General features: G+C 35.7%; 2 protein-coding genes across 2 annotated transcripts in view; both read right to left on the bottom strand.

The window, feature by feature from the left end:
* The window catches only part of get3 (guided entry of tail-anchored proteins factor 3, ATPase), a 15186-nt gene extending 9241 nt beyond the window's left edge, over positions 1 to 5945 (bottom strand). The window contains exons 1-3 of the mRNA NM_001002298.2: positions 5661 to 5945; positions 3559 to 3706; positions 754 to 902 (exon numbers count right to left, since the gene is read on the bottom strand). Of these exons, the coding sequence (NP_001002298.1) occupies positions 754 to 902; positions 3559 to 3706; positions 5661 to 5803 (440 nt within the window). The 5' untranslated portion in view covers positions 5804 to 5945. The remainder of the gene's footprint in view (positions 1 to 753; positions 903 to 3558; positions 3707 to 5660) is intronic.
* A 214-nt stretch (positions 5946 to 6159) lies between these two features.
* On the bottom strand, positions 6160 to 13260 carry rnf11a (ring finger protein 11a). The gene is given in 3 exon segments (NM_201021.1): positions 6160 to 8357; positions 8474 to 8643; positions 12835 to 13260. Coding segments are annotated over 3 exon segments (441 nt in total). The 5' UTR covers positions 12934 to 13260; the 3' UTR covers positions 6160 to 8185.
* Positions 13261 to 14510: the final 1250 nt, after the last annotated feature.

The following is a 14510-nucleotide window of genomic DNA, read 5'->3' as shown; positions in this document are numbered from 1 at the left end:
TGACACGCAGTCAGATATTTTGCCGTACAGATCCGCCACTTTTGGCGCTCATAAACAATCATAAAGTCCTCGTGCTGCAGGAATAAGGAGGTCTGCTGAAGGTGCGCAGTTGTCGTGCCTTGAGGAGTTTGCGTCTTTAATTTCGTCAGTTTGAACAGTAAGAATGATTATTAAATCCATATGAAACATCCCCTTAAAGTCACGTCTCGCTTTCAGTTTCGGGCTTTGGCGCGTTTTGCACTCACACTACAAGTGTACCGCGCCGAAGCCCAAGTGAACCGTGATTCAGCGCGCACACACTTCTCAAACGATCCGGGAAATGGGCCTGGGCATGGTTCGGATAGCATAGTGTGAGTAGGCCCTAAATCACTTAAAATGTAGAGATTGTATTAATTTAAAATGTGGAAAAGATGATTGAGTGATATATAAAAAAAAATAATAAAAAAAATAAATAAAACAGTACTATAAATAAAAAATGAATAAAAGTAATTAGAAATTTTGGGGCCCTAAGCTATTCCAGCCATGGGACCAAAGTCCTGAAACGCACCCTCATTTCAGGACATTTCAGAACAACTGCTGAAATAACACCATTAACTAATTGAATTTCAAAGTTAATTTGAAATTATTATTATTTGTTTGTTTCTAAGCACTTTCCAGGCCTTGAATTCATATGTCTGAAGTATTTTCAAGAGGTGTGGGAACCCTGAATAAAGCAGTGTGCAATAAGTGAAATGCCTTGAACGCGAGTCTGACCTCATGACCTCTGCGTAGCTCATGGCCTCATCGATGCCAGGGAAAGCACTCATGGCCTCCTGCATCATCTTTTTCCCCATACTGAGCATGTTGTCCTCCTCGAAGAACTCATCCGGCAGCTCTGCCACACCCAGACTGGGGTCGATCTCCTGCAGACAGACACACTCCTCATCGTTATATTACAGTGCTCAACATATACATTCGCTGGCCACTTTATTAGGTACACCTTACTGGTACCGGGTTGGACCCCCTTTTGCCTTGAGTACTGCATTAATCCTTCGTGGCATAGATTCAACAAGATATTGGAAACATTCCTCAGAGATTTTGACTTTTCGAAAATACCGGTAAATTCGTTCCGGCGATTTTCCGAAAAGAGAAGTTGTAACATCACCGGTATATTATTTGCCGAAATGCTGCGATGTGCGAACGCATAAGGAAGATTGCCGGAAAGAGCACGTTCACGTTGAGAACGTGCTGACGTGTGACGTCTACTTTAGCCAATCAGAACATTCAGACGCATTCACATCTGCGCTGTTTATGAAGATAAAAGTCTTTGAATATTTTTCCAGACACATTTAGCTGCTAGATGTTAGCCAGATAACATTTTTAGGTTCCTTCTTAATGCCAACTGTGTAAAAGATTATCAATACAAATGCTTATGACAAACCGGCGTTTGTTTACCTTCAAGCTCTGCTTGTTGCTTGACGCGAGTGCACGTGAAGGAGTCGATAAGCGCCAGCACACACGCATATTATAAACATCTCGACATGTAAAAGTATTCCTCCATGTGTTTTTATACAAGTTGTTTACAAATTATGTGAATGGATAATTATTGTGATGTAGTCAAATGTGTAAACATTTAACTGCGCTTCACTTTTCTGCCGTTGGATGTCTCACAAAGCAGCTGCATGAATGCTAAAGCTTTAAATAAAAGTGGAACCATCAAGAAGAGGACGACCCCTTCTATGTTTACAAATACAAGCGCAGCTGTTTAGAGGTCATTTCTGGTTAATGATGGCAGAATTTACTAGTATTTTCGAATGGATGTGTAAATGGTCTTTTCCGGAAAAAATACGGAACGTCCGTGCCTGTGTGAACACCTTTTTTATGAATTTACCAATAAAGTTGTTCCGGAAATTTTCCAGATTTTTACCGGTATCACTGTGTGAAAGGGGCTAAAACCATCACATTTAAAATGACCATCAGTTATGCCCATATCTAGGAAACATACTTATATTTTTCTTAGATATATAATAATAATTGCTGTTTGGTGTGCAGACATCAGTCAGTACTTTAACACTTATACTATATCTACAAATATGTGTACCTCAAAATGTCAGAAGAGAATAATAAACCTTTTCCTTTGTGGGTATTAGGAATGCACAACATATCGCAGGGTTCAACACTAAGGATTTTTTTTACTGGCCCGATCTGACCAGTGGTTCAGATTTTTACTTGCCCTGCCAATACTTTCACTAGTCCTACCAAAAAATAAATAAATAAATAAATAAAAAATAAAAAGAGAGTTAATAGATATTTCTTAGCCACAAATAAAAATAAAAAAGTGTCAAAATGTTTGTAAATCTTGAATTTAAATATTAAAAAAAAAAAAAGTTAATAAATCTATAATGAGCAAAATTCAATGTGTTTTGCAAATAAAAGTAGCAAAATGTGCAGGTATTTTATTGCAAAACAAAAGATGGCTGACCTGCCAAAATGATGGCAAACATCAAAACATCTTTTTTTTTTTAGTCATGGTATACCCTCGTAAATGTCTGCTTCCAAGACGTTCGAAACAAATGTTTTCCTTTTGCATCATCACTTGATGTTGCCGCCACGTTGCGGTCTCTTTGCTGTACTGGTTGTAATGGGAAAAATTACATGCTCACAACATCCAATCAGATAAGAGGAACCGAGAAGGTAGCACTTGAAGGCTTAAAAATAAGGACTGTTTCTTAATTCTGACTGTGTTTGCACGCAATTGACAAATGGTCACAGGCAAATTAAACTTTAGTGACAGGGCATCAGTGGCTCGATCGGGCCGGTAACAATCCTGTTTACTGTACAGAGCATCTCACACACTGGCCCCGGACCATCGGGCAGTCCTTATTGTTGAGCCCTGTATCGTTTGAGCATCAATATCGCAATGTTTGTATTCACAATAGTGACATCTCAGGATTATTTACTTATTAAAGATTAAAAGATAAAGACATCATTAAATATTATTATTTTTAAATAATTTATGCAGTGATGGCCAGGTAATTTTATGTTTGATTGTTCAATCTGTACCTGAATACTGCTAGACTCTCCATAAAGCACTGTTTGTTTAACTGTTTTGCTCTGTTGTATTTAAATATGCTTGTAATTTATTATAATTTATGCAATTGCACTGCATAAAAAAAAGATTTGATCATCCCAACCTAATGACGTCTTCCCTAATAGACCAATTCAAATCATCTGGTGAATCTAAATTCATATCATAATATATAAAATTACAGACAAACTAAATATTGCAATGTCAGATTTTTCCAATACAGTGGAGCACTAGTGCGAATCCAGCAATTGACTCTGATCGGACTAAGAGAAAAGAAAAAAAGGCTAGCTTTCATTTCTTATGGGTGGGAATTTGTTTCATCATTAGGCTGGGTTTTATTATTGGACCTGGCAACCCTTAAAAACACGCCACAGTTTCATGCTAACTTTTTCACATGACTGCGAAACGAATGGATATTGATGGTGAATGTCGTGGTGTTGTTTTTAGTGTACACACTGTATTTACTGAAAACAAAACAAAAAACAACAAACCATAGCAAAGAGGTTGTCGTAGCCCTTGACTTTAGTGGGAACCTTGGAGAACTTCTGGTCAAAGGCGTCTGAGATGTTGTGTGCTGGATCTGTGGATATGATGAGGACGCTTTCCCTCACCGCCGCCAACTGAACCGCCAGACTGCAGCTGCAATGCCACAAAAACCAGCTTAAAAATGACAATAACTCAAGAAGGATCAAGCATATGACTTTCTTTAGGAGGCACTTCCACAGATGAAATCACTGTTTTTATACTATGATCAAGATTATCTCTAACATGGTATTGCTTTACATGCTAAAAGTTTGAGTTTTTTTATTTATCTAAATCAGTATTCTTTCTTTACAAGAGCAAAAATTAAGTTAATTTTGGGTGTCATTTACAATTAGGGTGGCACGGTGGCTTAGTGGTTAGCAATGTTGCCTTAAAGCAATAAAGTCGCTGGTTTGAGTACCTGCTAGGCCAGCTGGCATTTCTGTGTGGAGTTTGCATGTTCGTCCCGTGTTGGTATGGGTTTCCTCTGGTTTCCTCCACAGTCCAAACACATGCGCTATAGTTGAATTGAATAAACTACATTGGCTGTAGTGTAGTGCAATTAATCGAAAAGTAATCTAAATCGACATTCAGAACCTATAATCGATCTAATATTTCTAGGTCAATTTTCTCCATTACTTTCCCTACCGTATGTGGAGTCACATGAAACCAATCTGTTAAGGCTAATTCATACTTATCATATTATTTTGACGGTGGTTGTGTTGCGACACCCGATTAATAAAGGGACTAAGCCCAAAAGAAAATGAATGAAAAAATATATATATATATTATATATATATATATATATATATATATATATATATATATATATATATATATATATATATATATATATAATATATATATATTTTTTTTCATTCATTTTCTTTTGCGCTCATATATATATATATATATATATATATATATATATATTTTTTTTATATAATATTATTTTAATTTAATACTTCAGAAAAGAAAATGGTTTGGTGCTTGTTCACAATACCGCGTACCTCTCACTAAAATGTGACTGCACATTAAAACGAAGCGTAGCGCAAGCTTTGTGATTGGTCAGTTTGGTATCGGTGACGAGGGTGGGTGGCGAAGAAAGCCGTGTTTTAGGCAATGTGTGTTTTTATTTCAGTTGTTCATCGTTGATGTTTAATAATCATAGATAATAGACTGTGTGCTTACTTCGGTGTGCGTTTACTTCAATTATTTTAAAATAATGCACCCTACATTGAAAAATAGCGTATTTAAAAATAAAAAAAACTTTTAGAAAAAGCACATTTACTGTACAAAACTTGTAAGCGAACTATGAGAGCGAAAACACAAAAGTAAATAAAATAATCGTTCATTAATTGTAATCGAGTTAAAATGTTCAATTAATCGATATTTAGATTTTAGGCCTAATTGCCCAGAGTGTGTGTGTGAATGTGAGTGTGTATGGGTGTATCCCAGTACTGGGGTTGTGGATGGAAGGGCATCCACTGCGTAAAACATATGCTCGAATAGTTACTGGTTCATTCCGCTGTGGTGACCCGTAATAAATAAAAATCTAAGCCGAAGAAAAATTAATGAATGAATTTACAATGTTAAAAAACCAACCAATAACAAACAATTTCTGAATGCTGCTATTTAAAAGCACCAGTAAATCAAATATTATGATGATCACACAGCAACAGATGAGTTTTGTTAGAAAGAGGAGTTGTTTAAGGGCTAACATTAGCCACTTTTGTTCATATGTTTATGTCGGAATAAATAACTGATGAACTATTATGAATAAACAACGATTCACTCATGAAAAACCTTTAACGTTATGACGTTACACTGAAATATCCGAAATGATTACTTCGACTTATGAAAGGTAGATTATATTTTAATAAGTAATGTATCGTTGTTTTTCAACCCTACATATAAGCACATGGAGTTTAGACTCACGTCGTGTTTGCAATCTGTATGTTTAAGCAGTAATGTGTATGAATGACTAATCTAATGTGTTGTGCAGCAGCTAAAGCAGCACTGACAGCTAACAGCCTCTCAGCTGTAAAAAGTCCGTCATTAATTCACTCACCTGCATGTCGTCTTTCCCACACCTCCTTTACCGCCGACAAATATCCATTTAAGTGATTTCTGCTCTATTATATTCTTTAAGGTCGGCTCTAAAGGCTCTACATCAGGGGCATCCTCAAACTCGTCTTCCACTGAAGCTGCCATCTTGCGCTCAAGTCAGTCGGAATACACCAATGCAGTATCTGCACACTCCGCCATTTTGGCTCAGCCAAGGAAGCGAGAACGCTAGTTATAGAGGAAGATTAGATTCAAGATGTCCTTTGTAGGGTGAACAGTTACGAACGGAAGTGGGATGATTACTTTGATGACTCAGCCGGACTGTACCAATCACTTTCACTGAACAAGAATATTCCAGAAGTGATTTTCTTGTTGTTTTTATTTATGTGAAATAGTTCTAATAAGTAAATACTTATAACATCATATTTTGGAGAAATGTGACTAGATTTTTTTCTGGTATTTTTGTGTATTTGCAAGACAAAATCACACAGAAGTCGTAGATATGGAAGAATTTGGCAACCTTTATTGTCCTACAATCCTATTGTGCCGTTATTGCACACAAACAAAACAGACTCATTTTTAATAGCATATCTGATCATTTTAGTTGGCAAACTTACAATTATATGGCATCAACAACAAACAACTATTTTTTTCTTCAGAAAAAATAATAAGATTTTATTGTGAAACAAAATATATTGTTGTGATGATTGTACGTCACAGATTTATTACATTTATTTTGTGCTAGAGCTACATTTCAATTCGGAGTCATTAATAGAATGATGGGCAAGAGAATGAACTCAACCAATATGATATCTAAGAGCAGTTTGCAGGTTGATTTCAAGATCTTCAGCTGTTCTTGGAATTCAATCACATTTTTAGTCACAACGATTCACTACAAATATACAGAGGGAAGCTTGAGCAGATTGAAATATGTTGCGAATATAGTCTTAGTCTAAAGATGGGGCTTTAAACAGTTCCGTAACGTAAATCCAGCACGATAATGGAGCAAACAAAACAACAAAGGTGAAAAATCTTCCTTTTTGCAAACTGTGATTGGTATAAGATCAAATCTTCAGCTAACATACAGTCAAAGACAGTACGAACAGTATCAAAACTGACTAAGCATATACTCCTTTTTCATTTCATTATGTCCAAGTCAAGAAAAATTAAAAGATTTCCACTAATCAGGAAAAAACCAAGGAATAACGTTAAAGCTTCCACTGTAAATGTCGACTTTCAGTCGGCAACATTTAAAAGGTGCACAAAAGTTTGGTGATTGTATCATTATCTCTTTAAATATAATGAAAACTTTCCCCACAGCTCTATCCAAACATACAAGGCAAATTCAAGGCAAAGCTAAAATTGGACGAACAGGATCCAACACGTAACACACGAAAACAGGGAAAAGATGATCCAAAACCAGTGTAAAAAGGCAACATACATCCCAGAACCAGGAAAAAACAGCAGCTTACGAGGCAAAACTCAGAGTCTACCACTAAACAACCTCATCACCGACCCCATTACGGTTAAACGACATATCACAACACTTAACAACTCATTGTTAAGCTATTTAGATGTTGACGCAGCCATCTGTAGTGGACAAAATTATAAGAAAACATAAAACTACCTCCTCAAACGCCGGTTAGTGCATCACGAGCTGGCAAACATGGCACACGCTCTCGAGTAAACTGGGTTTTACTGATGTAATGAAGGTTTTCAGTATTCTGTGCCATTAAAATCACGCTCGCATCAAACCCAGACTCAGTCTCATTGGTGGAAGGGCAGATTCATATTCAATCAGAGGGGGAACAAGCCTCTACATATTGCACATTGGATTCATTTGGTAGGAATGAGAAGGAAAAAAAGTAAATAAGTAGTTTAAATGGCTCCCAATTCGCATATTTAAAGGAACATTTCACCCTAAATTGAACATTTTCGCACTATTTACTCAATTTTAGGTGGTTTTATACCTTAATGAGATCCTTTATTCTGTGAAATACAAGCTGAAGCCATTATCCCAACACAAATTGATTTAGTTAACTTAATTGTTTTTACAAATGTAATTAAATTGAACATTAAACAATTGATTTGTGCCCCAAAAAGCACAAGAATTGTGTTGATTCAACTCATTTTCAATTGAACAAGCAGCAAAAAACATTTTTGAGCCTACATTTGAGTTCAAGAAACAGTTTAAAACAAGTAAAATGTGATTAAATGATGACAGAAGTTTCATTTTTGGGTGAACTACCCCTTTAAATTGTCTCTATCTTCATTTCATCAATGCTGATGGTTTTTCCACCATGCTGAACTTCATGTTTACATCAATTACATATATAGTATGTGTTCGATGAGCACTTTGACATGCAAATGAGAGGTTTTTAACACCTTTCGGGAGCTTTCTAATACTGTTTTTTTATAGTCTCTGAAAACACACACACATATATTCACACCACCTTCATTTGCTCAATCTACTGTCCCGGTATTTGGCAGACTCGTGTTGGCATGTCCCTCGGATTGTCGCAGGCACTCTTAGTTGGTCTCGTAGGAAGACAGCAGCGCAGCATCCACCGGCTCCATACAGGAGGGGCAAGTGAAGGAGCGCATGAGCCAGGCATCGATGCAGTCCACGTGATAGATGTGCATGCAGGGCAGGAACCGGATCGGGTCGCCATACTCAAAGTCCATCATGCAGATCACACACCTGAGGGCAGACGTCAAACCCAAAATAAGCTTACAAACGAACAAAGTGCCCCAGTTCTGCTATTTACTTCTACAACAGCAACACAAAGGAGGGCTATTATCGTTATTCTCACGTACTCTTTGACCTTCTTGTCGGAGGGCTCTGATCCCGGGTCAAAGATGCCCCGGGGAAGGTGTTGGATGAGGCCGATGCGCTGTGCGATGCGGACCTGCTCCTCCTCTGTCAGCTGCGTGGCCAGGCGGGTCTGACTGGGTGTGGGGTGGTACACCGGCACCTGCGCCCGCTCCTGAGGTCACCACAGTGTTTGATCATTCATCATTATTAAAGATCACATGCGGTTAGACTGCATTCAACAATTATTGTAAGAAACAGGCAGAATGGATCAAGTACATGGGGAGAGAGAGAGTTTAGAGTTTATTGCCATATCAGATTCTCTGGCACTGTCATAGCAAAAAACAAAAAACAAAAAAAAAAAACTCCATTTTATAAATATCACTTTTATATAATGCTAAAAATATTTTAACAATAAAAAGTAATCAACAGCAATAAATAATACGCAAGATAAAATACATTAATAATAATATATATATTGTTTGCTTTCATAGATATTTATATATTTACATTTCATAATTATACTTCAGTCACTCACTTCTGTGTATATATGTGTATTTATGTGTATGTCGTGTGTGATGTGTATGTTGTGTGTATGAGTTCACTGTAGACGGCAAAGTGAGAATTTCATTGTACAGGGAAACGTGTTACCTTACTGTGCACATGAAAATAAACAATTGAATTAAATAATAATAATAATAATAATAATAATATTAATAATAATACTAATAATAGTAATAATAATAATAAAAAGATAAAAATCTAAAACAGTGTTGTAAGGTATAATTTTGATAAAAAAATTATTTTGGAAGGATTTACATTTAAAAACATTTCATTTAAAGTCTCTCTAGATAAAAAAACGCTGTCTGATAACGAAAAAAAAATGGGGTAATCCACAAGTACAGTCGAAGTCAGAATTATTTGCCCCCTGAATTATTAACCTCGTTTATTTTTTTCCCTCAATTTCTGTTTAATGAGGAGATTTTTTTTTCAGCACTTTTCTAAACATAATAGTTTTAATAACTAATTTCTAATAACTGATTTATTTTATCTTTGCCATGATGACAGAAAATAATATTTTACCAGATGTTTTTCAAGACACTTCTATACAGCTTAAAGTGACATTTAAAGGCTTAACTAGGTTAATTAGCATAACTAGGCAGGTTAGGGTAATTAGATTAGCTATGTTTAAGGATGGTTTGTTCTGTAGACAATTAAAAAAATGTAGCTTGAAGGGGCTAATAATATTGACTTTAAAATGGTGATTAAAAAATTAAAAGCTGCTTTTATTCTAGCCACAATAAAACAAATAAGACTTTCTCCAGAAGAAAAAATAGTATCGGACTTCCTGTGAACATTTCCAGAGCCCCCAGAGGTACCGGAGCACCAGCGACCTTCTTGCTGTGAGGCGATCATGCTACCCACTGTGCTACTGTGACACCCAATGTTCAATTTCCAACATTCTAATTCAATTTTATCTCACGAGAAACAATAATAATAATAAAAACCTAGTTTGTTTACTCTGTATAATTATACTCTGTACTAATTATTACTCACTTTACTGTTTACTCTGTATTGAGTGTAACTAAACACAATGGAATTGTAGTGTAAAACAGTCATGAGGCACATTATCAGATAAGCAAGGTTGTGTGTATTATGTTATGAATGTTATGCATGCCACGCTAAGTATGTACTGTATGTAGTGTTTCTATTTCTGCGAAGAAATGTGTCTGAATATACAGAATAATTTCCCTAAAATCTTAATGACTGGTTTAACTTCTTAAAATGTTCAAATTAGAAGCTTAAATTGGCATTAATATGCTAAAATTGACCAGTAGCAAATCCAAAACAACAGTGTGGCAAATTTTTCACAGTCAGAGATCACAATCGGCGCAACAAACTAAAGATAATATCTGTGAAACTATTCTCGAACAGCAAACTTTCCTGTTCTGGCAGATCACGTGGATAGTCTTTGCAACTTGCTATAACATATACCAAAACATATGCTAACTTGCTATAACATAGACTATTTTGAGGGATGTAAACAATTAATGTAAACTTTACATTTTTCATATCCATTGCTTCCAAAAATCCACATATTGTGAAATATTGTTATGATAGCTGATATAACTATGTGCTTGGAATAGACGTCAACAGAACCCACAAGCAAAAAGCATCCGGTGTGAACGGGCATTAACTGCAATTCACTTTACTGTGGCATTTCAAAATCTCTAATTTCTCGCCTTCAGTTGGTCCAAAATGCTGCTGCAAGATTTCTTTGTAATAATAGGAAACATGTCCACATTACTACTCTTCTAAGGGGCCTTCATTGGCTGTCCGTGCAATTCAAAATTGATTTTAAAGTGCTTTTACTGGTATTGAAATCCCTTCACAATCTAGCCTCAATCTCTCAGAGCTGCGGCATCTTTACACTCCCGTAAGATCTCTTAGATCAAGTGATCAAAATCTTCTTTTAGTTCCTCAGTCCAGAGACGTAGAGGGGACAGAGCTTTTTCTGTGGCGGTTCCTCGGTTATGGAACGAATGACTCCATCACTATCGATATTTAAAACACTCCTAAAAAAAACCTATTTAGTGTTATTTCTAAAATCTTTACTATTATCAACACAATACAGTCCCTACTCAACACATGTACTTAGGGCGTTTAGGGAGGAGGAACTGAATTCAACCACTTTGAATTTACCTGAATCTGAATTTAACGATTTTTTAATAATGATATTAAAAAATATCAGGATCTTTTTCTTGCACGAATACATTCATCATCAATAACTGCTAGGCATATACTCTCATTCAATTCAAAGTCATGCATGGAGTACACTGGTCTAGAAGTAAACTGAATAAAAATTTCTCTGATCTTGTCCCAACATGCCTTTGCTTTACAACCAACCCAGCCACACGGTTACTTTCCAGTCTTGATTAAAACTGTCTGCCTTTTTGAGGGAAAGTCTTTAGGTGTTTTTCTGCTGTATTTTCAATGTCAATAGACCCAAACCCCATAACAGCACTGTTTGGGATCCTGCCAGAATATGTTGAATTAAATTAATTACAGGCTGATTGTGTAGCCTTTGCAACTTTACTGGCTAGACGACTTATTCTTATGAATTAGAAGTCAGCAGCTCCCCCTTCTTATCGGCAATGGGTTTTGATTTCTGACATGCTCTTCAAGTGGAAACGATTCGGTTCGCAATAAAACAAAAGCCAGAACAGTTTCAAAAACATTTCAGGAGACACCTATATCTTAAGTGCCCTTTTTTCCCTTTATTTTCTTTGTATAACATATAAATTAATGTATTAATTTATTTATTATTCTTATTTTTATGTTATTGTATGTTTGTATATCTTTAAGTATATATGGGGTATACTTTTATTTATATTCTTATTTAGTGTATAATATTTTTCTGATAATTTTTAGTTTGGTGAATTGTATCAGTGCGTATATCTATGTGTGTCAATATTGTGTATATTTTATTATCTGACCTAAGATGAAACTAATAAAAAAATAATAATAAATAAATAAAAAAATAAAAAAGTACCAATTTAGCTTGGCTTTTTAATACTATTTTAATAGTCTTTTCCACTGGTTCATTTTTAAAAGTATTCAGTCATTTCTCTTGGTTTATTTTTATGTTTTTATATTCTGTATTTTTTATTTTACTTTGACCTATGTGCAGCACTTCGGTCAGACTTGTGACTGTTTTTAAATGTGATTTATACAGAGTTTCTGCAGGTTTCACGAAGTCAAATTTAAGACTTTTGAAGACCATTATAAATGTAACTTCAGATTTATACAGGGCTAAACACTAAGGAATTTTCTTCCGGTTGGTCATGTGGAAAAAAAGGTTTACTTGCTTCATCCACCAAAAATCTAAGAAGTTATTTTTTTTGCCACATATTTAAAATGATGTATCAAAACAAGCAAACCCTAGTTGTATACATGCACATGTTAACATTCCCACAATAACAAAACAAAAAAAAAACATATTAGTATAATACAGAGTTTGGTTGAAGGTTTTTTTAAGATGAATAATTATTGGTGGTTGAAGACACGGACAGATGAAAATAAAGAATTGTTTAAAAGGATTAAAGACCTTCAAGACAATATTTCAGTGAATTAAAAACTTTTTAAGGCCTAAACTTTAGTTTTTAAAACTTAATACATTTTAAAACCCCGCAGAAACCCTGTTTATAAATACATTAACTTGAACTTGACTAGAAGTCCACCACCACATTGAAGTGGTCAAAACATTCTGAGCCTGTCAGTATTGTATCGCAGACAGCTGGATGTTTGTTTGTGTGTGTGGGACAGTACAGTTATATTGTATTTTTTGTTTGTTGTTTTAAGTTACCTGGTATGGTGGCGGAGGCTCTCCGGGCAGACTCGCCCCCTCGGACTCGTTGAGCAGGGACAGATCATCAGCGCCTTGAGAAGACAGACAGTTCCCCATTGAGCTGACCCTGCACGACAACACAAACCCTCCAAAATCACGTCTATGTGGCTTTTACGAACTCGCCAGGCTCCTCTTGTGTTCAGGGAGCTCGCTTTCCGCAGCCCGCTGTGTCTGCTGTCTGTCTAACGTTAGTCTGAAAAAACAAACAACCGCCTCAACAGCCAGCGCTCCGATTTTCACTCACCAAATATACGTTTTAAAAAGCCGTAGTGTTTGTAAACGCGTACATCCCGCTTGGTTTAATCCTCACGACTGTAAACGACACGCACGTCATGTAAAACGCATCTACAGTGGACTGTACAGAGCAATATTTTTAGGTAAGACCTCTTGACGACTCCATATCTGCTTTCATTGTTTACAAACTCTTGGACCGGAAGTGAGTCGATCTGCGGATTGTGGGTAATGTAGTCATTCGTAGGGTGACTTTTTATGTCTAGCACGAGCGATAAATATGAAAATCATCATAATTCATATGTTTGTAATGAAGCTTTAAAGAAGGATGTGGACATTGAAAGTTGTTAGATACATTCTAGATTATTACTAAAACCATATATATATATATATATATATATATATATATATATATATATATATATATATATATATATATATATATATATATATATATATATATATGAATATGTTTAAATATAGAGATGATAACAAAACATCTATCCAGTAAGTTGGTTAAATACAATAAATAAATAAAATTTTATTCATGTATGTTAGCTTTACAGTAAAGTTTCATTAGTTTATGTGGTTAATGTATTATATTGGCTACGCAGTGGCGCAGTAGGTAGAGCTGTCGCCTCAAAGGAAGAAGGTCACTGGTTCGAGTCTTGGTTGAGTCTGTTGGTGTTTCTGTGTGGAGTTTGCATGTTCTCCCCGCATTCAAGTGGGTTTCCTCCGGGTGCTCCGGTTTCCCCCACAGTCCAAAGACATGCGTTACAGGTGAATTGGCTAGGCTAAATAGTCCATAGTGTGTGAGTGTGATTGAGTGTGTGTGTGAAGTTTCTGAGAGATGGGTCGCAGCTGGAAGGGCATCCGCTGCGTAGAAAAAACATGTGCTGAATAAGATGGTGGTTCATTCCGCTGTGGCGACCCCGGAGTAATAAAAGGGACTAAGCCAAAAAGAAAATAAATGAATGAATGTATTAAATTACTTAATGAAAAATACTTCAGCATTTATTAATAATTATGTACAAACACATGCTTGTTACCTTTGGTAATGCACTGTGAGTTAACTTGAAGTAACAATGAGCAACTTCATTTCATTAGCAAAGATAAATAAATACTGTAATAAATGTATTGTTCATTATTTATTCATGTTCGTAGCCACATTTGCTAACATTAACTAATGCAACCTTATCGAAGTGTTACAAATTATGCTTAATTAAAATGTTTTGTGTCTAAGGCAAGTGTTCAAACCATTGATTTATATAGAATGACAATGATGTTATTTAGCCCTATTATACACTGACCGGCCACTTTATTAGGTACACCTGTCCAGATGCTCATTAACGCAAATTTTATGACAATTCGCACAGGCTCACCAAAATTTGATAAAAGAAGAC

This window comes from Danio rerio, chromosome 1 (genome assembly GCF_049306965.1).
Source record: "Danio rerio strain Tuebingen ecotype United States chromosome 1, GRCz12tu, whole genome shotgun sequence".
Lineage (NCBI taxonomy): Eukaryota > Metazoa > Chordata > Actinopteri > Cypriniformes > Danionidae > Danio > Danio rerio.
The sequence above is the reverse complement of the archived record's forward strand: the minus strand, read 5'-3'. Positions and strand labels throughout refer to the sequence as shown.